The sequence below is a fragment of the Urocampus carinirostris genome, chromosome 2 (genome assembly GCF_059441175.1).
Source record: "Urocampus carinirostris isolate Australia breed hairy pipefish chromosome 2, RoL_Ucar_1.0, whole genome shotgun sequence".
Lineage (NCBI taxonomy): Eukaryota > Metazoa > Chordata > Actinopteri > Syngnathiformes > Syngnathidae > Urocampus > Urocampus carinirostris.
The window spans coordinates 4,649,507-4,675,042 of NC_142350.1; the positions used below are offsets into that span (position 1 = coordinate 4,649,507).

General features: G+C 39.9%; 2 protein-coding genes and 1 long non-coding RNA gene across 3 annotated transcripts; 2 read left to right on the forward strand and 1 right to left on the reverse strand.

Annotated features, from left to right (window-relative positions):
• The first annotated feature begins 5 nt into the window (after window positions 1-5).
• Window positions 6-4,017, forward strand: LOC148370730 (uncharacterized). The gene is made up of 2 exons (XR_015849723.1): window positions 6-114; window positions 3,692-4,017. It is a non-coding gene; the product is annotated as an uncharacterized LOC148370730 (long non-coding RNA).
• Window positions 569-22,347, reverse strand: LOC148370731 (synaptotagmin-like protein 1). Its single transcript, XM_088328464.1, has 13 exons — window positions 22,204-22,347; window positions 19,816-19,956; window positions 17,210-17,361; window positions 17,030-17,135; window positions 15,160-15,223; window positions 14,588-14,692; window positions 14,356-14,525; window positions 14,182-14,284; window positions 12,363-12,524; window positions 9,483-9,561; window positions 9,305-9,401; window positions 3,720-3,925; window positions 569-1,332 (listed from the first exon to the last, which is right to left on the reverse strand). Exons 2-13 carry the CDS (start codon window positions 19,944-19,946, stop codon window positions 1,187-1,189), a joined length of 1,521 nt encoding a protein of 506 aa, XP_088184590.1. The 5' UTR covers window positions 19,947-19,956; window positions 22,204-22,347; the 3' UTR covers window positions 569-1,186.
• On the forward strand, window positions 10,880-24,309 carry LOC148370732 (uncharacterized). Its single transcript, XM_088329181.1, has 5 exons — window positions 10,880-10,919; window positions 11,332-11,379; window positions 16,539-16,646; window positions 19,128-19,439; window positions 23,282-24,309. The coding sequence occupies exons 1-5, from the start codon at window positions 10,880-10,882 to the stop codon at window positions 24,307-24,309; spliced, it is 1,536 nt and encodes a 511-aa protein (XP_088185307.1).
• The last annotated feature ends 1,227 nt before the right edge of the window (window positions 24,310-25,536 follow it).

The window sequence follows — 25,536 nt, forward strand, 5'->3', positions numbered from 1 at the left end:
TTATAATTGTATTCATGCATGAATTCAAGAAAACACGTTTTAAATGTAAAACAAAAAGAACTAAATCGAAACAAAATGTTAGGCGAAATATTCTGGAATGAAGCCGCCACCTGAGTGAGTGTACATTACAAGTCCTGGATTTTGGCAGCGCATGCGCACTATGAGTCGCAAAAGAAGCAAAATGCAGATATAGTGACCTGGTACTTTATGTCTGAATTCATTAATTGTTTTAGTCAAAAGTTTTTTTACAAATGGTTAAAAAAATCTCTAGAGAGTCATTTTTAATGAGGCTGTACCCAGCGTACACACCAAATAGCTTTGATTCAGATCGCGCATGCGTACTACGAGGAGTGACAGGTAGTAAAAAGGAGTTTCAAATTCTTAGTCTTCATCTAAAAATATTTCACAAAAAATAAAGTGTAAATGTAAAATAGCTAAAGGGATTTTTTAATGAAGCGGCCACCTTGGTACGCACCGGAAGTCTTCGATTTAATTTGCGCATGCGAACTTTGAGTCGCAGATACCGTAATGGGGCAAAATACAGTCGAGAAAATATGATAGACTCTAATACCTTATTAAAACTAAAGTCTTTATAAAGTCTTAACCCCCCAAAAAATCTGTTACATTCAAAGGGAAACATTAAGAAAAAATAAATAAACAACATGGTACTGTACAATATTTGAAAACTGCTAGATTCCGGTTTAAAATACAGAGGGCACAGTTGTCATGACACCTTTGGCCACTAGATGGGACTATAAAACAGCTGTAAACAATCATTTTCTTTTTGTTAGACAAACCTTAGGTGAAAACAAACAATTTAAAGCTTGTTGTCCGGTGATAGAATTCTTAACAATTTACACTCAAATAAAAACTAGAGAAGAGAAAAATACATCAACCACTAACGACTCCTGCACGCAAATTACAACATTTGTCTTGGATTTAAATCGTCTACCTCTTAAAAAAATACGAGTAGTAAATTGTATTAAGCTTGCAAAGGAGCAAAAATGAGCTAAAAGTTTCTGAGCACCGACAAACCTTTGAGAAGCGAGCAAGAAAAACAGGATTCCCATTGAATTACATAGCAAGATCACACAGTGACTGCTGTAATATGGAAACGAGAACATACAAGCAAAATTAGCAAAATTCTACATCTCATTTACAAGGTCTAAAAAATGATCAGTTAGCGTTAATGGGACGAGCGTGGCGTCAGGTTGGTCCTGAGAGGCAACGAGGCTTCGATCCAGTGGTTCTGGTTTTTGATCATGGCGGTCCACACAGAGACTTCTTCTTCTGTGGAGTCCATCCACTGGACAGCTTCGCCGTAACTCTGACCTGCAGATTACACTATTATTACCGGAAGTTACAAACTACAAGCTGCTATTTTATTTCCACAATCAAACCATCTTTTTGAAACAGAGCATCGAGAGAGCATGCGGTGGGTGATGACGCCATGTGATTTCTGCCAAGTGCTCTGAATGTTAAAGTATAGAAATTATTTGTAGGGCGGAGAAACGGTGACAGTACGAATCCCTTCGATAGTCAAATGCCTCGTTATCTAAATAGTGATGCGCATGGATGAACAAGTTACACATTGTGCTGCCAATAAGACACTCATTTGCGGACCCTTCAATCCATTAGCGCAGCAGTCAAGTATTCCTTTTAACATTTTGACTGTTTTAAATATTTTTTATTGAAGTCATTTAAAAAAACAAAAAAAAAAAACACTAGCACTTTTTTTAATCTTTTTTTTTTTTTTTTTTTTTTACAAAAATTCTAATTATTATTATCTTTTTAACTTGACTTCTATTTTTTGTTAGATTTTTTTTTCTTTAATTTGTTTTTTAAAACACCAATTATCAAGCAGCTTGTTTTGCGCAGCAAAGTCCATGACTCTCATTGATGCGCTCGAATAAATTCTTCTCATCTTTTGGAGGTTTTGGGTTGGCATTTAGACTATTTGAAACTGTACTTTTCTTACTTTCACCCCTTTCATCCTAGAATAAAAGAAATCCGCAAGCACACGTGTGAAAGCACTCTCCACCCCATCTCCCCCTGCCTCCTTTCCTCCATCCAAACGCACTCCGTGATTAAAAGCAACATAAAAGCAGATAAACGAGGTGACAAAAATATCTATAAAGCCTCTTTGAACTCAATTGGCAATTGTTAACACATTCTTAATAGAGAAAATATTCAATTTTAAACGTTTTAAGAACACCACTACGCACCTTACCTTTAAAAAAATGGTCCAGCAACACCACTTTGTATTGATTTATGCTCATTTTTATCAATGTATTGTAATGAATACATTTGAGAAGCCAGTACAATCTAAACAGCCTGTACACTTGCTATGCCATGGGTGTTATCTTAAGCTCTCCCAGCCGTTGCTCACATGACAAAGTGATAGAGGAGACAAAATACCCGATTAGTCACCACCTGCCAAACTACAGCAACGAATATTCAATCAGCTGAAACTACTGGTTAAGAACATTCCAAGCATCTATGTATTTTTTTTTTACTCCAGCGTATAACTTAATGCCAATTTAATTAATATTGACTGCTGCGCTAGTTGATTAGGATTAACAGATGCAGACTAGAAGTCAACAGATCATCAGCACTGATATTCAGGAATTCGATGGATATAGTTATTGACATAATTTTCTATTCGAAAGGCTGATTAATTATAGTTAAAACTGGGTTAGGCTCAGATGCAGCCAAGCTTCCCCTTCTGTCCCTGACGCTACCCACTTTGCGCCTTATGATTTAATAAACAACCTGGGAAAGATCCAATAAAGCAGGAAGAATATCGTTAGAGAGGAGTAAACAGTGGCAGCTCTGCTAATTCCTGAGTCCTGGCATGCCTGGGACCGCGAGAATATTGCGATTTTAATAAGATTGAGTCTTGGTAGAAAAATGTGTGTGTGATTGTGTGTGTGTGTGAAGAAATAGCATAAAAAGGGTAGGTTACTTGTTTAAGGGAAGCAAGTTCAGGGGGGAACTGATTCATTAGCTCTTGTCATAACATTAGCTTCTCAATCAAGCGTGTGTTTGTGATTAAAAGAGAGAGCATACAAAGCCCGCTAAAGTGGAAGGCTGAGTGATTATTTTATCATTTATTTACCGTAAAAATGTTCAGGAAGCTATTTAAGTTTTTATGTACCTTTATACTCGTTGCTGCTAGTCCTAATTTATTTCTTGCACTGTTGGTTTAGGTGTAAGATTAGAATTTTAAAACGACTGACTTAACTAATTTGTTTAATGTAAAGGTTTCAGAGAGATATTGAGGTGTTATTGGAATTTATAACAATATTGTTTGTTTCTTTTGACATTATTAAAAAGATTTTGCGCCAATTTTTAAGGGTTCACTGCAATTTATATCGGTTATCGGCCTCCTCTTCATACTTTTATTGGTATCTGCCCTGAAAAACCCAAATCGGTCAATCCTTAGGTTGGACAAAGTCCCCAAACGAGTGTCCTAATCGTGGCACATAGTGTTACTTTACTGTAGTAGACATTTCCTCGCTGATTTTTTCAAAATCTAAGAAATAGACGTGAATGAGGTAATTTTCAAGTCTAAGGCTTCAAATCCAGTGCCACTTGACCAATCCAAATTGGAGTTTCTTCCCTAAATTCGCACAGGCGTCTTTTATTTGGGTGCGCTCTGTAATCCGGAATTGGGGGCATTTCCTTTTAGCGGCCCCTTGTGGATGGGAGGGTCTCACCTGTCCCGCAGCTGAGGCGGACGCCGCCGATGATGTGCTGCTTGAGACCTTCTCGCTGCCAAACGCTGAGCTCGGCGCAAGCTTCTTCCAGGTCACTGCTGTGGAAGCCGTCATAAACCATGGTGTGGTTGTAGGACGGACCAAGAGAGCGCTTCACCACTTGAGTCTTTTGACAACTTTTGCAGCCGGCATCCGGTAGGATATAACTTCAGAAGGAAATTGGATGTTATTTTGTCACATTTTCACTGCTAAAAAAAATCATCCACTAGAGCACAAAATACAGTATTGTTCATTTTTAGCTGTGTATTTGTAGTTTTTTCTAAAAAACAAAGAAAAAAAAGAAGGGAAAACATACCTCAAGCCACAGTCTTTATTATATAGCGACCCCTAGCGATGTTAAATACTTTAGTCACTTCAATAAAATACTATTGATGCCTTCCAAAGCTGAGCCCTGATGGTCACCGAGTCCAGTCATTCAGGCATCTGGCCCTTTTCCCACAGTTTTCTTCTCTAGCCACTTATGCTAGCAGCTTGACTACAGCTCGTCCCTATTGTTAGCTGCTCTTACTCTGTCCTTCAGTGTCATTCATCTTCCACAGATGCTCATACAAGCAAACCTTGCAGAGTCTTGAGATTCAGGCATCTTTCATTTTTTCCACTGTTTCCTTCTTTAGCCACGTGACTACAGGCAATATCTTGCCTTTATTAGTATTATTAGGTGCTCCTGCTTTTTCCTTCAGTGTCATTTGCTACTGCAGCTGCTCATGCAAGTGAACATCGTGGACATGCTTTTCACTGTTTCCTTCTCTAGCCATTCATGTTAACCACTCGGCTGCAAACTATGGCTCGCTACTCGCAGCTATTGTTAGTTCCTTGGTGTAAACAAAACTTGCAAAGTTAGTCACCAGCACCAGCTCTGACCAACTCCAGTTGTTCTCAGCCGCTCCTGGTGTATTTAATAATATCAAACAAAAATGTATTTGTATAGTACTTTTTAGACACTGAAATGCAATTCAAAATGTCATATAGAAATATTACGTATACAATACTAAAGCTACCACCGCCAGTCTCCACGCAACATAAAAGAACGTAAAATATACAGACGCACACACAAAATGGGTAAAAAAAATAAAATAGAATAAAATAAAAATGATGTTTCATCACATCCACAAGACTCCAATAGTTGGACAAGAATGTTTACCTTTATGTGAAATAATAAAAAAATAAAAGAATATTGTTTTATTTGAACAAACTACCTATATTTTATTTACAGCTATTATTCATAGGTACAATGACTTCTAGAGGTGAATGATTACCCACTGTCAATTTAAAAATAAGCAAAATTGTTTTATAAAGACGATTATTTGACTCATTTTAAGAAAATATTTTCTACCGCGGATAAAAAAAAAAAAGGTTTCGTTGCGGCGTTCACTGTCCACGGATGCCTTGCCCACCTGGGGTCATAATGGCACCACTTCCTATGGTGTGTCTTGGGCAAGCACAGCCTGGCGACACCCATGCCTCTCCAGGCCATTTTGAGTGGTTTCATCCCACACATAAAACACTGATTTATCGACGAGAAGTAGCCAGAGGCGGGTGGGCAAAATGCTACACAATTCATGTCTTCATTCTACTCAAAAGTATTGAGCGACGTGTTCCCCGCTCCCCCTGTATTAGACATAGCCCACAGAGTTGGCCCCCTCAGACGCGACGGAAAACCCAGAGCGATGATCGTCAGTTTGATCATCTTCAGGATCAAGTCAAGGCCCTAGCTGGGAACCCCAGAGAGCTGGTATGGCGCGGAGCCAAGGTCCAACTACACAAACTGCAGCCAATATACTTCCAAGAGACGCGCCTCCTTTAGAGAGGTGAAATCCCTACTGCACCACAGGGAGATTACATTTCACCTCGTCCACCCTGCGTTGCTTCGGGTGGCGCATGGGGATCAAACTCATCTTCAAGTCAGCAGAACCCTGGCCTAAGCTGAGAATGCTTAGTTATTATACAAAAGGATTAATATGAGCCTGTGGTTTATGGGAAGGTAATAATAATAATTATAATAATAATAATAATTTCCTTTGTATTGTCATTCTTTGTAAGAACGAAATGTCGATACACCTGACCCGTTGTAGCGAGCCGATGCAGCCGCAGCCAACAGAGGGCGCCGCCATTTTACCAATGTTATAAGTCTTAGGAATGACTCGGCCGAGGCGCGAACCAGCGACCTCCCAGTCTCAAAGCGGGCGCCTTACCATCTAGGCTACTGAGCTGGTGGGCCTGAACCATATACTGTTATGTTATTTTACAGAGTGTTTGTGGATTTTTCATTTATCTTTAATGACTAACTTTTCATTTGTACTGGGAGTCCCCGCCTAAGCGATAGGGTTTGAGACAGGTTCTATAGGAAGCAGTGTTTAAGATTCAGCCAACTATGTTTTTTTTCAGGTTGCTAGCATTTTTTTTTTTAATTTAACTTAGGTCTTAAAGGGGGAATGGGGTGGAATAGAGCACTACTTAGTGTTCAGTACATACAGGGAAGCTGCTGCCATATGCCTCGAATCCTAAATATGACTTCGGTGTTCTCCACACTCAACATGAAGATATTAACAGAGAATTCAAAGGTTCCTACGAAAGGCTGTACTCTTCTCAGAGTACTGCAAACATTTTTAGATTCTTCATGTAGTTTACCAGAGATTGTCAGATAGGGAGAGACTGGATGTAGAAATTACTTGCGAAGACATCATGGATTCTATTAAAACACTTAAAAATGGAAAAAGCCCTGGCCCTGCTGGTCTGAGTAATGAGTTATATAAACGATTAAGTAAAACTTTGGCTCCCTACCTGCTCAAGATGTATAACAAAGCAATGGAAGATAGCACCCTCCCACCCACCTTGAATGCGGCCATTATCACCTTGATTCTGAAGAAGGATAGAGACTTGGAAATGGTGGGGTCATATAGTCAAATTTCCCTATTAAATACGGATCAGAAGATTCTAGCTAAAACCTTAGCAAGGAGGCTTAGTGTTTGTATGGGCAAATCGGTGCACCTAGACCAGCCTGGTTTTATCCCAAAATGTCATACACTCTCCCAGAGGCCTTGGGGAAGACATTGTAGTGATAATCCTTGATGCAGAAAAGGCGTTCGACCAGGTAGAATTTTCGTACTTATTTTCAGTGTTGGGAAATTTGAGATTGGAGACAGGTTCATCGCTTGAATTAGGCTATTGTACAGCAATCCTTCTGTCAGAATACTGACCAATGGGACACTGTCCTCGCAGTTCATGCTTGGTAGGGGTTGCAAACAGGAATGTGTATTGAGCCCTTTGCTGTAGCTCTTGCTGTGGAGCCCCTCGCACAATTAGAAAAGACCCTGCCATACATGGCTATAACACTGAACATACTTGCAATATAATTTCTTTGTACGCAGATGACATTCTTCTGTATGTAACCCGACCCAAAACTACAATCCCACAGATTTTGGAAATCGTTGATTGTTTTGGAACCTTTTCAGGTAATAGAATTGGACTAAGAGTGAGATCATGCCAATAAGTCTTACTGATGAAAGTTTGGTGAGCGATTCCCCTTTTAGATAACTAAAATAAAATTTACATATTCAGGGATAGTAATAACCAAAAAATATGAAGTTTTGTTTGACGCAAACTTTAGTCCCTTAATTGAGAAACTTAAAAAAACGGATAGAATTTTGGAAATCATTGCCAATCTCGTTAGTAGGTAGAATTTATGCAATTACGATGATCTTCCTTCCTCAATTCTTATATCTCCTGCAGAACATACCAATAATCATCCGTAAATATGCTTCTACAAACATTAGATGCTACTATTCTATCATTCATTTGGAATTACAAATCACATAGGATTAAAAAGGATCATAGGGCGGCAGGCCTTGGCTCAGGCTCGGCATGGTTGGATGACACTTCAATGTCGCCCTGCTGGCTGAGGATGTAGAGGGAGGACTGGCAGTCCTATTTATTTGGAGCAGTTATACTCTCTCCTGTGGAGATTGGTAAAAATACCTTTGGGCAAAATCCAGTTATATACACTACACAAAGTTATGGAAGAAAATGGGAAGGCACCTTAACCTTAGGAGGCTTTCTTTTCTTTTAACTATTGCAATGAATCCGTCATTTGCCCCCTCTAATATGGATGGCTTTTTTTTAACGGTTGGAAGGAAATTGGTATAAGTAATATTGGGGACCTTTATATAGAGGGCTCTTTTGAATCCTTTGAGCAACTTCGGGAAAAATATAACCTACCATGGATTCACCGATTCAAGTACTTTCAAATTAGAAACTATGTGAGGAAACGCCTGACTGGATACGAAAATTCAACCCCTGATAAGCTGGACGGGTGTTTGAAGCTGTCTTTCCCACCCAAACATGTCTAAGATAAAAGATAAATGGAGAGTGAATTGGGGAAGTCCATTCCTAATAATATATGGGGAGCTAGCCTGGAGCATATCCATAGCTGCTTCTTAAATGCTAGACACCACCTAATTCAATTTAAGGTTGTCCACAGAATTCATTACTCCAAAGTAAGACTACATAATATCCATCCATCCATTATCTGCACCGCTTATCCTCAGTAGGGTCGCGGAGGTGCTGGAGCCCATCCCAGCCATCTTTGGGCAGTGGGCAGGGGACACCCTGAACTGATTGCCCGCCAATCGCAGGGCACACAGGGACAGACAATTCCGCCACTCATTCACACTTGGGGACAATTCGGACCGGCCAATTAACCTGACATGCATGTTTTTGGAATGTGGGAGGAAACCGGAGTCCCCGGAGGAAAGCCACGCAAGCACGTGGAGAACATTCAAACTCCGCACAGGAAGGTTGGTAGCTGGATTTGAACCCATTACCTCAGAACTGTGCCACACACGCGCTAACCACTGCGCCAAATCATACATAGTATCTTTCCTGAAATTTCTCCCATATACGAGAAATGTGAGTCTTCAGAGGCCAAACTGTTGCACAGCTTTGCACTTTGTAATCAACAGCTTCTTTCCTATGGACTCATTACAGCCAAAAAACTCATATTAATGTGTTGGAAAGGAAAAGTGTTGCCCACAAAGGAGAAGATGGATGACGGAACTGACAGACACGCTACACTTAAAGAAAATTCTATACACCATAAAGGACAAACCTGAAAAATGTGAAAGGATATGGGTACCACTAATATCGTTCGTGGAACAGGAGCAGGGGTCCTGACCTCTTTAAACTGACATTGATAGCGCTCAGGGAAATGGGGGAGGAGGGGTTGGATTGGGTGAAGGGTGCTTCGGGGTTCATGTTTGGATTTTTGTTTGTTTTCTTTCTCCTTGTAGAAATGACATGTTGTAACATATCTTGTTTATAATTTGTTTTATAAAACCAATAAAAATATTTGAAACAAGATGGTACTGATCCTCTCACTTGGTCTCCTCAAGCCCTCATAAATCACTCTTGGTTCGCAACCAAGGAAAAGGATGGGAAACGAAAAAAATTCTCAGAAATTGCAAAATACTGTATCTATTGTGATTCAAACAATACAAAAACAAAAAGAAAAGTTGGTTTTGTAAACGAACCTCTTGACAAAGGAGTCGACAGCACCCCCTTTTTTGGACAGTAGACCTTGAGCCCCCTGAAGCCAAATGTGGAGCTCTCCCGTCAGCGGAAGACCACCTGAAAATGAAAAGGAAAAAAAAAAAGTCCACTTTAGTAAGGCAGAAATTAATAAAACAATAATGAAACGGATAGTCTTGCCTTCGAAGCCTTCCGGGACAAACTTGATGGAGAAGAGCAGGGTGCCGCGGCTGCTGACGCAGTCCGGCCTCAAGCAGAACTGCACCATGAAAATAACAAAGGAAATTAGTCCAAGTTCAAAGTCGATAGAACAGAGGTGGGAAAACTGCGGCCCGGCAAGATTTTTAATCCGGCTCTCCTAACGAAACTGGTCAAAATATTATAACAATAGTAAATTAAATACTACTGTACTTTAAAAAAATTGTGCCAACTTTGTCCCCATTGTTCCTTTGTGTGTCTACAACAAAAATAATATTACAGAAATACAACAAAATACCACAAATTAAAAAACTGAAAATCAAATATAGTGCCTACTTTTGTGCTGAAAAACATGGACTCCATATGATTTTGCTTTCATTCTTAAAGTAAAAAAAATACTACAGAATCACTAGAAAATACTACTACAGTAATAATATAAAAATACTACTATGGAAATATTAGCCTTGAAATACTACTAAAATATGTTCTCGATTGTTCTCAGCTCAGGGATGCTGCTGGAAATGTGAATTTCCCTTCGGGGATGAACAAAGTATCTATCTATCTATCTATCTAAAATACAACTAGAGCAATATTATATAAAATACGAATTACTGCAATGTAAATACTACAAAAAAATACCCCTACAGTAATACTACAATACAAAAACACTATTACAACTACAGATATCCAACAAGAAACTACTATCAAAATACTACAAAATAAACTACAACAGTAAAACAAAAATACTACTATGGAAGCACTACAACATTCTACTTCAAAAATACTATTAAAATAAAACCACAGTAATAATACAACATACTACATAAATACTACAGATAAACAACAAAAATAATATGGAAGCACTACAAAAAAAAAAAATACTAAAAAAGTTAAACTACAAAAATAAAACAAAAATCTGACTGCAAAAATATTCCAAAACTATTACTACAGTAGTACTAAAAGTGTTAAAACAACAGGGAACTAACACAGTTTATCTTTTTGCTTCCATAGTGATTGTGTCAAAACCAATTTCATGAGACTAGTCTATTTAAAAAAATATATAACATGTAGATTTTTGTATGTACGTATATTCATTCATAAAAGAAAAAAATGCGTGCGTCTCCATGATGGGCCCCTTGGCTACATTTTTAAACCCAATGACTCTAAATAATTGCCTACCTAGGAGATCGAATGCTGCAAGGAGCCACTTCATTAAGGAACTCTGCACAAGGAGTTTCCAATGCTTGAAAAGGAGCATCAATTCCAAAATACACAGTGGTACCTCTAAGTTTCGGTATCCAAAGTTTGCGTCTTGATAAATGTATCCTCGTTACAACATCAGTTCTCTAGTATCCAAAGTCAGCTACAACTAAAGTATCATGCACAATGCACATACCAGCGTCCTGCGAAGTTTTTCAGGTAGGTGAGACCCTTAAACCTCCTGCGTTAAATTGCTAAAGGGTTCAGTGAGTTAATTCATTGTTTGCAGCCACTAAGGCGCAGTTCATTTCTGCCAATGTGCATCATTTACAGTGGTATTTAATTTGCAGCCATGGGTCCTGCAAAAAGAGCAGAGAAAGAGAGAGATAGGGCTCCCCTAATAATTGAAAAGAAACAAACGTGAAAGTGGGGAGTAGAGTTGCCGATTTGGCACTCTGACCAAGACAATAATCCAGGTGAGCAGCTATCGACTGGAGAATTTAAGGATGTGTTTGCTTGCTGGGGAAAAAAACTGCAGGGTTTTATAACAAAAAGACAACTTGATGAAGCCAGAAGCGGACCAGCAATAGAAATGTTTAATGAAAATTTTTTAAAACATTCTGCGTTCCAGATGGACACAACAATCGCTGGATCGCCATTGAATGCGTCCAGCGGCACGGTGAGTGGAAAGTGTGCCAAGTGGAGAACATTTACACTGACTTTATACCATTTTCATTTGGTCATTAAACTGGTCTTGGTTAATACAGCTTTGTACTGCAGAGTAACGTCATCTTTTGCATTTCTTTAGCCTTATTTCTTGTTTTATCTATTCTATGTTGTATATTTATGAACAGTGACCGAACATTAGTGTACCTCCAGTTAATCTTAATGGGGGTTTGGTTGCATTTGATGACCTTGGAACGGATTAATCCAGTTTCCAATCATTTCAATGGGAAAACATGTTTTGATTTGCAACCTTCTAATTATACAACGTCACAGCTGGAACCAATTAATTTTGTAAATTGAGGTGCCACTGTATTCTGCTAGTCTAGTTTGACATTCTTCTGATTAAAAAATAAAATAAAGAATATGTAAGAATTTTAAATGGAAAAAACACCCAAAATACATAATGTATTATAAAAAAAAAAAAAAAAAATACTAAGAAAACAAATTGAAAAACTAAAAAGAACCCGCGTGTTTTTTTAAAAAAATGTTAAAAATCAAAATGCTAAAATAAATAATTTATTTTTTAAAAATGCAAATGTAAAAAAAACAAAAGCAATGGCACTTTATTAGAGAAAACTTAGAATAAAGGAAGGTAGATATAACAAATAAAGTTTGAAAAAATAAAGTCTACAAAACAAAACAAAAAGTACTGGCATTACTTAAAAAAATATTAAGATACTCAAATGTATTGATTTGACTTACATTTTATTTATTTAATATATGTGCCTCTATGTTTTCCTTTTTTTTTCAAAATTATTCAAATAAGAGACATCAAAATTCAATCAAAAATAATAAATACAAAATCCCTAGTTTCCCTCTCAATAATAAAAAGCTAAACGTAATGAAAATAAATTAAAAAATCAATCAATTAAATAATAAAAAGCACTGACATGTCTAATGAAAAAGGCCAGTATGTTTTTGTGTGGCAGTTATCACCCTTGGCTGCAGTTCCTGCCAAAGCGGTTGTGTGCAGGCCCAGTCCCAAAGGCCAAGTTCGACCTCCACCTCGCCCAGGAAAACGTTGCGGGCCAGCGGCTCTGCGTGCCACACAGACAGGTTCAGGGTGCGACTCTTTAGCTCGTTCTTGCGGATCTTGTACTGGGATGGAAAAAAAGAAATCAGTCTGGGATCGGCGAGGGTTGGACTACCGTCGATTGTGGGCTACAAGACTCTACTTTTTTTTTTACATTTTAAACACTACAGCTTACGATACGTTGTCAAGCCAAGTCACATTTGTTCGTATAGCCCCTTAATCAAGAAATTTCTCAAAAGGACTGCACATGTTACAATTACAAAACAAACTAATTCATATTGTGTTGACTGGGATTGAACCCATAAACTTTTAAGTGTAATTCAAGCATCTAATCATTTGAGCTACCAATGTCATTGTGTGTTTGTTTTTTTCTTCCTGAGGCGGTTGCTTACAAGGTTTTCGGCAGTGATTCGGATGCACGCAGGGCCAGATTGTAACATTAAAACAATGTGATTTCTGCCAAGTTTTATGAATGTCAAAGTGAAGAAATTCGTTAGAACGGGCACACTGTAGGAGTAACTATGAATCCCTTCCGTCGCCAAATGCCCAGTCCTAATTAGTGTTGAACTGATTAATGAGACTCCCACTGTGCCTATGAAGTAAGATTGCGATCTTTGTAGAATCGGTGGGGAAGTTTCTAGTACAGAAAAGTAACACACAGTCCCACGATTAAGACAGTCGTTTTAGGACTCTATCCTCAGCCGTCCATCACAGCTAGCATCCCAGTCAATATGAATTAAATTGCCATGAAAATACACGCAGGACTGTAACAAAATATTCTCAAGGAAAAACTCAATGAACGGTAGTGACTAAAAATAAGACTCCTGTATAATCACAACAGCCTGTACAACACTTGCTATACCATGCAACTGATCTTAACCTCTCTTGCCTTGCGCACATGACAAAGTGATAGAAGACCAAGTACGCATTGCTACAACTACATAAAAAAATCATTATACAGTACATGCTTACACTAGTACTGTACTGTACTGTACTGAGGAGGGGTACACGATAATTATAGGGCAGACTGTTATCGGACTGATAACAACCCATTGTGACGTCACAGTCTTCAGCCTGAGGGAAACTGTATACCCAATGATTAGTTAGTTACCTGCTGTCACACTAAAATAATAAATCAGCCAATAATACTTGTTAGAAAGATTCCAAGGGATTTTGGTCACACAACAACATACATGTTAATGCCAGTTAATACCTTGGGGCGGCAGTGGCTCAGGAGGTAGAGTGCTCGTCTTGGATCGCAGCTCCTCCGTGTTACATGTCAAAGTGTCCTTGGGTAAGATACTGAAACCCTAATGCCCCCAATAAGCAGGTTAGCGCCTTTCATGGCTGCACGGCCACTATTGGGAAATGTGAAGCACACTGTAAAGTGCTTTGGGAACTCTTGACTTGAAAAGCGCTATATAAATGCAGATAATTTCATTTCATTAATATTGACTGCTGCATTGGTTAATTGAGATTGACATGTGTGGTCAGTGTTTTAATTGCAGCACAATGTGTTAATTTTGAGTACTAGACATTTCCCCACTGTTTTTATTCAAATGTAAGAAAATGACTCGAATTAGCTCATTTAATGCCCGTTTAAGGCTGTGTCTTAAAATCCAGTGCGGCTTGTGCAAAAACAAAGTTACGTTTCTTGCATGTGGCTTTCAATCAGGTGCGCGCTGTAGTTGGGAATTTACGGTAGACTGTGGACGTCCTCACTTTAAGTGTCTGCTCGTAGACGGGATTCTGTGTACGCTTTTTGACGGCTGTCTTCTTCTTGCTGCGATTGGACACGTCGGGTAGCAGGTAACACTTGACGTACCTGCCGAGAAAGAGTGTCCTTTCAGCCCGACTCGGGAAAAACGATTCAGACAGAATCGGGGGCAGACTGACGGGTCGGAGCGGTTCTCGTCGGCCGCCGCCGAGATGTCCTCGCATCGGTGCACTTTGACCAGTAGCTCCCCCTTGTGGCCGTCGTAGGCCAGCGAGAACTGCAGCCGGCCGCGGACCTCCACTACTCCGAAAACTCCCGAGCCAAACAAACTCATCATGCCGCCGCTTAGCTGTGAAAAAGGGGAGGGGACACGGTTAATAGATCTGGCGTCATTTCTGTGTTAGCACTTACCATATAGCTGGAATGAAAATTGTTTTTTTCCAATGGAATAGGTTCCGATTCGGTCAGGATGTCGCACATGGACACTGACTCCCTTTTGTAATGAGGACTATCTTCCTAGAAAAATGAAAATAAACAAAACAAGCCACAAGGGGGGGTAAAAATATCGCATTTTTTGAGTTGAGACAGGATTTGCTTCAATTTGCTCTATCAAATCTAAAAACACAATTCAAGCTTGTTATCTTGCTAACAAAAAAAAACCCAAATATTTTTGCAGACTAAAAATTGGCAGTAAAATCATTTGAAATAAAAAATCCCACTGAAGAACAGATGACATCATCCTATACTGTCCCCATGTGGCCTATTTGTTAAGCAAATTCTTTGTTGAAGCAAGATATGAGTTTTTAGCATCTACTCTATTTAAAGCACTGCTTATCAATTATTTTCCGTCATGCCCCCCTAGGAAGAAGAAACAACACATTACACAATACAATGACATCTAGTGGTCAAATATTACACAATGTCCATTCAAGATTTTTTTTTTTTGCGTTAAAGTCATGCACAGAATAAATCAATCATTTCACCTCTTCCCTGACTTTTGATGACGATCTTTCCCGAATGGGGGCGGAGCCAAAATTGGATGGACTACTAAAAAAAAAAAAAGAAAAAAAAAAGAGAAGAGAAAAATTTGGCAAAACTCAGGTCAAACAATATACAGTATATATTCAATTCAAGTAATGTTTGTTTGTACAGCCCTTAATCACAATGAGTCTCAAAGGGCTGCACAGATCAAAGACTATTGCAAACTACAGACTATTATGACACCATCCCCTCATCTAAAACCTACATTAGGGCAAATAATACACATATTATCAACATAAAATATACGTTATTCATATGCTATAGAGTAGAAGTGTGTTCTAAGCTTGGATTTAAACATTTGCACTGAGGTTGCAGATCGAATCTCAGGGGAAAGAGCATTCCACATTCGTTTATAATGCGCGTTTTTTATCACCTAAAAAAAAGAAAATGTTTGACTGCTCGTTATACACAAGGTTTTACTTCAAAACATTGGTAGTGACGGGATTCTAATTCGTGCCACAGCAGTGAGAGTGATGATCTCTAACCACTGGACACCCAGTGAAATAGACAAGATACAAAAAAGGCTTAGGGTTTTATCTCATTATCACTGACCTTAAGATACGCTACCAGAGATTAATGTTAATCTTATTGTGCATTTCATGTTACAATGACAATAAATTTGTTATTTACAATGCTTAGAAAAGAATAGAATTTATTGTCATTGTAACACTTGTAACCTAAAGTTGGCTTCTTTATGTCATCTATACCACCGGTAGTCCAGTGGTTAAAATTCAGTGCTTCACCAACGCAACCTTCAATTGCCGTTGCATTAAACTGCAAAGTTTGAGCTGACAAAAAGTGAAATAATTTGTCAAAAATTGGGTATGCCCATTACATTTGACTAAATACGGTACTTTGAAATACAGTACAGTGGTTCCTCTACTTACAAATGTCTCCACATACAAAGGATTCAGGTTACAAAGTACCTGAACAGGAAAATATTGCCTCTAGTTACAAAGGATGTTTCAGGATACAAAGTCAAAAATACAGTACAGTACGCTGCCATTCTTTGTGTCCCCTTGCCGCTTCGTAAACGGTCTACTTACGAAGAGCCATCATTTACAATGGACGCCACGAAAGACATGCAGAAAAGTGGATAACGTAATAGATAAACGAAAGGTAGGAAAACACACACCACCGTGCAGGAGGAGTTCAGAAACGACAAGGAGGAGGATGCAGCTATCATTCCATCAGCCCAAATTAAAAATATTTTAGTAAAATTCAATCAACTCTGGGAATTCGTGGAAAGGAATCACCAAGAAAAAGTGTGAATAGGTCGGGGTAGCACTCATTATGATGACATCTGTCTCACGCATTTTAGACGGATTGTCAAAAGCAGGCGAGAGCATATGTCATTGGATCTGTTTTTCAAGAAACAACAAGCAAAAAACACTGCTGAGGACCAGTAAACAAAGAAGCCAGTTAAAAGGTGAATATTTAATTTTTTTTTCTTTATTCTCTATTTTTTTTTTCTTGAAAAAGTTGTCGGCCAACCAGGCGGAGGCGTTTTGTAAGTTGTACGCCCGACGTAAAAGATGCACGCCCTGGGCAGACGTTATTTCAGACACTGATTATGTATATATAAAAAATAAATAAATCAAATGGTAAGGATGAAGAAACTAAAGAACTGCCGTGTTTGAAAAAAAATGTTAAAAATCAAAATGCTACAATAAAAAAAATATTATTTTTAAAAAATGCAAATGTAAAAAAACAAAAGCAATGGGGCTTTATGAGAGAACAAATATACTCCCGGAACAAAATGAATTCCTAAGTCGAGGCACCACTGTACAATTAAAATAAAATGTTACAGACTCTGGACACTCTTCCGCAGTCTCCTTCAATCTCTCGTCGCCCCCCTCTGGGGTGGGGTCACCTGAGTGCTCACCGTTGAACAACCCGGGTACTGACGTATCGGTTACTATGAAGACCACAAAAAAAAACCCCATCACTTGTGGAAACGTGAAAGAAGAAGTTTGACCTTGCAAGACTAACCAATGACCCTGGGCGGGCGCCGTCGAATTGTAGCGCGCACCAGGTCGGAGCCGGACATGCGGCCGCGGTGCCTCCTGCTGGTCGCCTCCCGGAACCACGCACCCGATTGCGAATGCAGCTCCGCCGGATCGGCTCGCCGTTGTGCTAGCATCCTGTTTACACAGCAAACAATATTGTTTGAGGAAAGAAGTGGGATATACTGGGAATTTTTGTCTCCATTCGATCGGAGTAAATACAGGGTTGTATCGATACAGATAATTATCCTTTTTTTTTGCTGTGAAATGTCATGATCATTGAATAATTCAAGCCCAAACCCTTGTGAGTTAGTTTATGATAACTCACAGCACCAATATTTGAGGCACTAAAAAGTTGTTTTTTTTAATTAAAAGGGACAATGTGTGCTAAAAAGGCTCAAGCAAACTAACTACCGGGACTCAACGGTAAACACACCATTTTACTTAAGCCTACAGGAAGTTTTTGGGTACCCATGGCAGCAGGATGGCAGACAATTATGGAATCTCCCTTTAATTAAGGCTCATCTTATGCTAAATAAATGCTAATTTCTTAACCTCTCTGTATTGTAAATAAGTACATGTTTATATGATATTTAATGTTTTTTTTTCTTAATATATTAATTAATCTAGTCTTTCACTGAATTAAGTTTTTTATAACGACGAGGAGACGCTCAATAAAACAAACGGTCCCTTTAAATAACGACAATGCAGACTTTAAAGTTGGTGACCACGACTTGAACTTTTGCTACTCTCTGCTGACATCTCCTGCCTTAAAGTCATGATCGCAGCCTCATTCAGCTCATTCGTCAAGTACTAATGAACTCTTCTTTTCAGGGGTTTCAGTTGGGGTTTTTTGACTGTATGTAAAACAGACCTCTTTTACCATTTTCAGGCTATACTTTAAAAAAAAAAAAAAAAAAAAAAAAAACCCGGGAGCTTGAAAACACTATCCACCCCTCCCCCTTTCCTGCTTAAAATGTGTTGAGAGTCTCGGAGCAGCAGTGCTAAAGGAAAAATAAAAGCAGATGGGCGCTGTATGAAGAAAATTATAAAGGCTCTCTGAACTCAGTTGTGCATTGTTAACACATACTTAAAGATAAAACATTGTGCTGTCAACTTTTTAAAGACACCTCAAACGACGCACCCGGTAACGGTATGAAAAATATATAACTTTATGTTTTAGAACCAAAGTCGGGAGTCAAACCAAGAAAAAGCAGCAATGGCACAAAACTAGAAATATTGTATATTCAATGTCAACATACATCCCATTGCACAATATTTTAAAAATAATGCCAGTAGAGCATATAAAGAGTGAACACAATTGTATCGAATTTAAAAGTTCAAACATATGTGTAATCCTTAGACCCCCAAACAACATTATTAAAGAAATAGTTTTGGGAAGACAATATAAATCCCAAGACAATAGGATTGATCTGATCCAAGTACTCCCTCAGTATCACTATTTGGATCGATCGGAGGCCTGCAGGCTGGTTGTTCCTGCAGGAGCGCTTAAGAGGAGACGCTCGAATGTCGAACAGGCCACACCCATGGTTTACAAACACCCTTGTCTTGTTTTTGGATTCCCTCCAAATACATTTAACACTTCAGGTAATGACGAGGGAGTGCCTTTGGATTCGGAATTCAAACCCCAAGCAATGAAAAGATCATCTTGGGCAATTTAGGACAAAGGCATCAGAACAGTCTTTCTCAACTGGTAAGTCGGGACCAAAAAGTGGGTCGCAGACCCGTTATCAGTGGGTTGTAGGCCCTTTACTTGGCAAAATAATGCAAACAAAAGAGAGAAAATGCCATATTTTCCAGAATACATGGCACACCTAAACACCCCATGTTGGCCAGAAACTTAAAAGTGCGCCTTATAACCCACTGCACCTTATATATCGCAGAACACAGACGCCCCAATCATGCCCTCATTCTAAAGAGGCACCAGCGAGAGCATCCTGACCAGCTGCATCACTGTGTGGTATGGTGCCTTCACTGTGTCCTGCAGCGCATCGTGAGAACAGCAGAAAAGGCCATTGGTGTCACCCTCGCGCCTCTCCCAGAAATCTACAACTCTCACCTCAACTGCAAAGCCACCAGGATTTCAGGCGACAATCTCGCAGCCTCTTCAACCAGCTGCTGTCAGGGAAAAGACTGCAGAGTCTCAGAAACAAAACCGGCAGGCTCAAAGACAGCTTCCTCATTCAGGCTGTCAGGTCTGTGAACTAAAACATTTTGGTAATGGCTATATTTTAACAACTTCATAGTTACAAATTATGCTAGTGGCCTCATGTTAATGAGTTATGCTAATGGTTACATGCTTAAAAAATGATGCTAACGGCTAAATGCTATTTTCTTCGTGCTAAAATTTTTTGGTAATGGCTATATTCTAACAACTTCATATTTACAAACTATGCTAATGAAGCTGATAAGATTTTTAAAAGCATTCAGTATTTATTGGCTGCTTTACTACACAAGGTTTTACAGTATACTACCGCATTCGTGCAATGATTTGAAAATGTCTTAGTCTATATCACAAGGCCTCTAGTGATTGGACCCAGATACAAGAGTGGGGTTTAGTTGACCTCTGACCTTATGCGCCCTTCATCCTGCCGCCTCAAGGTCAAATCTCGATGCAGCACTTGCAGGATGGTGTCCTGCTCCTCTTCGGTCAGGTGGCTCAGGTCCAGGGACCCCACACCATAGTCAGCCTCTGTATCCATTCTTGCACCCCTGGCCCACCCAAAAAAAGAACCATTATAAATTGGATCTTTAATACGAATCAAATGACTCCTTTTTGTTCTTTTGGGGTACCCTTAGCAAGAAGAAAGCGGACAATTATGTCATCTCTCTTGTGTGGAGGCTATTGTTATGAAAAATAAGTGCACGTTTATATCGTAGTTCATGTATTTCTAGCTTTTTTTTTTAAACAATACTGGGTTTTTTTCAATGAATGCTTTTTTTTTACAACAAGGATGAGCTTGATAAAAGAAACTGTCCTTTGAAACCTTTTCATTGAGGCAGGGGCCTCAAAATATCATCCTATGGGCTGTAATTGCCCCCCCAGGCCCAAGTTTGAAACAGTTGATGACTCAAAATATCTGATTAAAGGTGGTGTCGACATTTCAAAATGTTCTACTTGCTGACACCATTTACTGGCTGAAAGTATCATTGCAACCTCTGTCATGCCTTTTTTAGAGGCATTTAAATAAATGGTTATTTTTTCATCTTTTTGGGGGTTTGGGTTGGCAATTGGACTGTATTTGAAACAGTGCGTTTCTTACGTTCACCATTTTCATCCTAGAATAAGAGAAAACCATGAGCACTCTCCTCTCCCCATTTCCGCTCCCTCCTTTCCTCGAGCGTAATGTGCTCTGGGGCGGGAACACAGATGACAAAAGATAAAAGCAGACAAGGGCAGTGGCAACAAATATATAAAGGCTCATTGAACTCAGTTGGGTGGGGTGCGGAGTTACAGGTGTCCTTAAAAGTTTAAAACTACATATTTTTTTCCATTAAGAATGTGTCAAAGAGCCCTTATGATTTTTTTCATTGCCCCCATGTGCTTCTATCAGGCCTGTTCTGGGCGGTACCAACCTCCAAAAAGATGGAAAAATAATACAATTTTTGAGCAAGTCTAAGAAATTCCATGTATTCCATGTAAACGCATTGCATTCAAATCAAGTGGTACTCTGCCACCATTTCCTGGCCTAAAGTCATGATTGCAGCCTGAAATTCTCAACGGTTGCCCCACACTTTTGATAAACAAATACTCCTTTCAACTTTTTGAGGAAACCTCTAATTACTCGCCTCACCTTTAAAATTGCTTGAGTTTTTTTTTTTATCTTCTTGAACAGTTCATTTAATGTGGAAACACTTTAAAACACACGGGGCGGCAAAAGCTCAGGAGGTAGAGCGATCGTCTTAGGATTAAGGGATCCCAGTTCGAATCCCGGCTTGTCCGTGTTACATGTCGAAGTGTCCTTGGGTAAGACATTGAACCCCCAATAAGCAGGTTAGCGCCTTACATGGCTGCACAGATCACGGCCACTACTGGGAAATGTGAAGCACAATGTAAAGCGCTTTGGGAAGTCATTGACTTGAAAAGCGCTATATAAATGCAGATCATTTCATTTTATTCAAATTGCCAAATTATACATTTGTTTGCTCACAATCTGTCATTATGACCATAGCACATGAGGAACCAATTGTTGCTAGGCAGAATATAACCTGAATCATGCTGATTGGTCAACTTTATTGGCAAGGCGTACGGAACTCCCAAAGTATCAAAGATGCTAAAAATCCGTTCAACTAATATTTCAAAGCTAAAATGTGATTGACGTGATGATGTGCATCTCTATATTACATAAAGATTATAAAATTCTTACATCTTTTCCATTTCCTCCTTTGGGCTTCTCGCCAACATTTCTGACTAATTATAATTTTTTTAACTCTTCCTAGTTCCTCGTCCGCTCCCAATGTTAACGATAGAAACCAGAAATGTCAAACTTAAAAGTCCCCTGACTGCTAAAGTATTTAATAAAACCTGCGGCCAATGTAGCAATGTTATTTTATAGTGTATATAAATTAATGAAGCGCAGATGATGCCGCAGTTTTTAACTTATTTTTCAATTTTGTTTCTGCGCGTGAGCAAACATGTCTCCCCGGGGCAACGAAGGATGAAATTGGCGCATGCGTATTACGGGCGCAGTCAACCAGCCGGAACTAAACCAACATAAACTCTAAACCAAACAAATAAACAATGGCAAACGAAACATCTTTATATATATATATCTTTTTTTTAAATAAAACGCTTTTTAATCACAAGAAACATCACCTTTGGGATTATTTTTCGCCTACGTGACCAGCTCACGCGTGAGACTGAAAACACCTGTCGGCTTTTTTTTTTGTTTGTTTTCAAAAGAGCTGCAAACAAGTCAAAAAAGTAATGCAAAAACACACAATATGGAGGTAATTTACCTTTTTTATCTGCTAGTGTTGCAAAGCTCCATGCGTGGAAAGTTTGCTGCAAATTTGTGTGAGTCGTGAAATGTTTTTGAGTCAAGCGTTTTGTGGCTTTACCGAAGCCGCGCCCACTGTTGAGAAAGAGTGCGCATGCGCTGGATTACTCAAATTGCTGACAATTTGGTAATTTGGCAACATATTTCAAATACTTATATATAAACATCAACTTACAACAACAACAAAAAAATATATATTACAACTAAAATAGAAATACAGATCCCCCCCCTCCCATGGAAATAATAGTTAAACGATGTTCCTACAGTGCACACTTTAGCGACTTTGCTTGGTGATGGCAAAAAATAAAGACAAAATTTCATATTTTGTAAGAAGAAAAAAAGTGAGGGAGACGAATACATGAAACCAAGAAAAAAGTTCAGAAAAGGACCAAATGAAATGGGCAAAATGTAAGAAAAGTTGAAAATAAAAATCAAATACATAAAGAAAAAGCAGGAAAAAAGGGAAGAAACAAAGGAAAAGGATCAAAGAAACAAGGAATGGTAAATGGTCTGCATTTATATAGCGCTTTTCAAGTCAATGAAGACCTCCCAAAGCGCTTTACAATGTGCTTCACACTTACCCAATCACACACACACGCTCACTCAACAATAGCGGCCTTGCAGCCATGCAAGGCGCTGACCTGCTTATTGGGGGCATTATGGATTCAGTGTCTTGCCCAAGGACTCTTCGACATAAACAATCGAACCTGCGATCTCTTGATCCCAAGACGAGCGCTACGAGCGCTCTACCTCCTGAGCTAAAGGAAACAAAACAATGGAAACTGAATGAAGACACCAAAAATGGAGAAGAGAAAGGGGGAATGGAAAAAAATAGAGAAATGTATGTTTTGGAATGTGCAAAAAAGAACAAGAAAAATGAAAACTGAAAAAAACAAAAAGCAAAATCTAAAAAGAAAGAAGGGAGAATAAACAGAACTTTTTGGAGGGGGTCTTTTACTTACGAGTATCTAAAAATGCGTGTTTATAAGATAGTTGATGTATTTTTGCGTATTATTCAAATCAATTTTGTTTTATAGCCCTGTTCAAGCTGCTCTACAGCAACGCAGAGAGCTGTGTCCGTATCAACGGCATTGACTCCGACTGGTTTGCTATCTCCAGCGGCGTTCGCCAAGGCTGCGTGGCTGCTCCCGACCTTTTTAATTGCATCATCGACCATCTGATGTTCAGGGTTAGTGAGCGCATCCCCGGAGTGTCTTTCGGCAACTACCACCTGACTGACCTGGAGTATGCTGACGACACCATCATTCTCAGCACTTCCTACAGCCAGCTGAGAGACGCTCTGGGCATTTACAGCGAAGAGGCAGCGCGGCTTGGCCTGCAAGTGAGTTGGACGAAAACCAAGTTCATGTATGTCGGTGATGGACCAGATCCACCTCCCATCCAAATTGGTAGCGACATCGTAGAGCCTGTCAAGAGCTTTGTATATCTGGGGTCCATGGTGACAGACAATGGGGACCTAAAACCAGAGATTCTCCGCAGAAGAGCCCTGGCAGCATCTGCTCTGCAGTCTCTCTGGAAACCACTCTGGCGGCACCAGACCATCGCACGCAAGACGAAGCTCCGCATTTACAACCTCGCCGTACTCCCTATCCTGCTTTATGGCTCAGAAACATGGCCCCTGAACGACACCCTGGCCACAAGTATCGATGGTTTTGATAGCAGAGCTCTCAGAACCATCGAGAACATCAGGTGGCCCCAGCGAGTCTCCAATAAAGAGCTCAGAGCCCGCACGTGCCAGCCCCAAGCATCTTCCTTGGTCGCACAACGCCGCACCCGCTGGTTTGGCCATGTCCTTCGTCTACCACCAGACCATCCGACACGAGCCATTCTCCAGTTTGACCCAAAGGCCGCAGGCTGGAGACGACCACGAGGGAAACCCCGCACTCGATGGCTCGACGTCGTTGCGGGCGACCTCCAACAACACGGAGTTGCCGTAGAGGATGCAGAACAGCTGGCACAAGACCGCCAGCATTGGAAAAACCTGGTTCATCTGGTCGGCTCAACGCACAGGGACGGGACCCCCCGACCTTCGCTGGAGCAATAAGCAATGAATAAAGGTTTCTGGGATGTGCTTTATAATACTTTGCGTTTCAGTAATGTTCCTGCAGTACATAATTTAGCCACTTGACAGCAGTGTGGTGCAGTACATACTTAATCACTATAACATTCCATACAGTATTTTTTATACCGCGACGAATGTGTTATTTTGTGTTTGCTCCTACTGTGTTTATTTGTGATTTTTTTTTTAAATCAAATTGAATTATGTAAAAAGAAGCTATTAATATTTCTGGAACCAAGTGGTGATTTGTAAGCATGAGTTAATAAGTCACTGTCTTTTCCGAGAGCACCTTAACATAACGCTCCTGTTTAGAACACAAGGACTGCTCAGAATAAGAATCATTGTCCTTTTCCCCTTCTTTTGTCCTCTGAATTGAACCTCAGCCACCGTCTCTTCGGTTATGTATAGGTCCATTCAACAACTTTTGGGGTAAGTCCAGAATGCCTCTGAGGATTGTGGGAAAGTTCCTGCTTGAGGGCCTCATTTGAGAGGACTATGTAGTGCATTTTACTTGATATCGCAGTTCACGGATCCCTTAATTACTAGGCTTACTAGGGGACCACTTTCTGTGGGGCGTCTTGGGTGAGTACAGCCTGGCGGTGCCTATCCATCTGCAGGCTGTTTTTTGGAGTAGGGTTATGCTACCCTACATGAAACAAATATTACTGGTTTCCATGGTTACCAGTAGCAGGAGAAGCCCCTTAATCCGACTCAGACACAGCTTCTTCATCATCTGGTCGCTGTTATTTTTTTGGTGTACAACGTCATCCTGACAAAGAGACAGAGAAGAGACGGATCGGTTCTTGTTGGAACGTAACCTCAGCAATACCCCAGGGTTTTTTCACCATTTTTCAATTGCCCCCACCTGCCACTCGTTCCCTAATTAGTCCTCCTCCTATTTAAGCACGTCATTCTCGTTCACTCCTGGTCAGTCCGTCTGCGAACCTCAGCGCATGCAAGGCAAGCACAATTGACTCTGGCTCCCGTTTTGATCGCAACCTGTTTCCTGTATTGATCCCCGATCCAAGCTCCGTTCTCCTGTCCCAGCCACTCGTATACAGATTCTGGTTACTGTATCGATCCCAGAGACAAGCTCTGTTCTCCTGTCCCGGCTACCCGTATCCTGCCTGATTCTGTTTCCTGTATCGATCCCCGATCCCTGGCTTCCCGTTGGTCCTGGCTACTCGACTTGTTCCGATCTCCGACCACGTT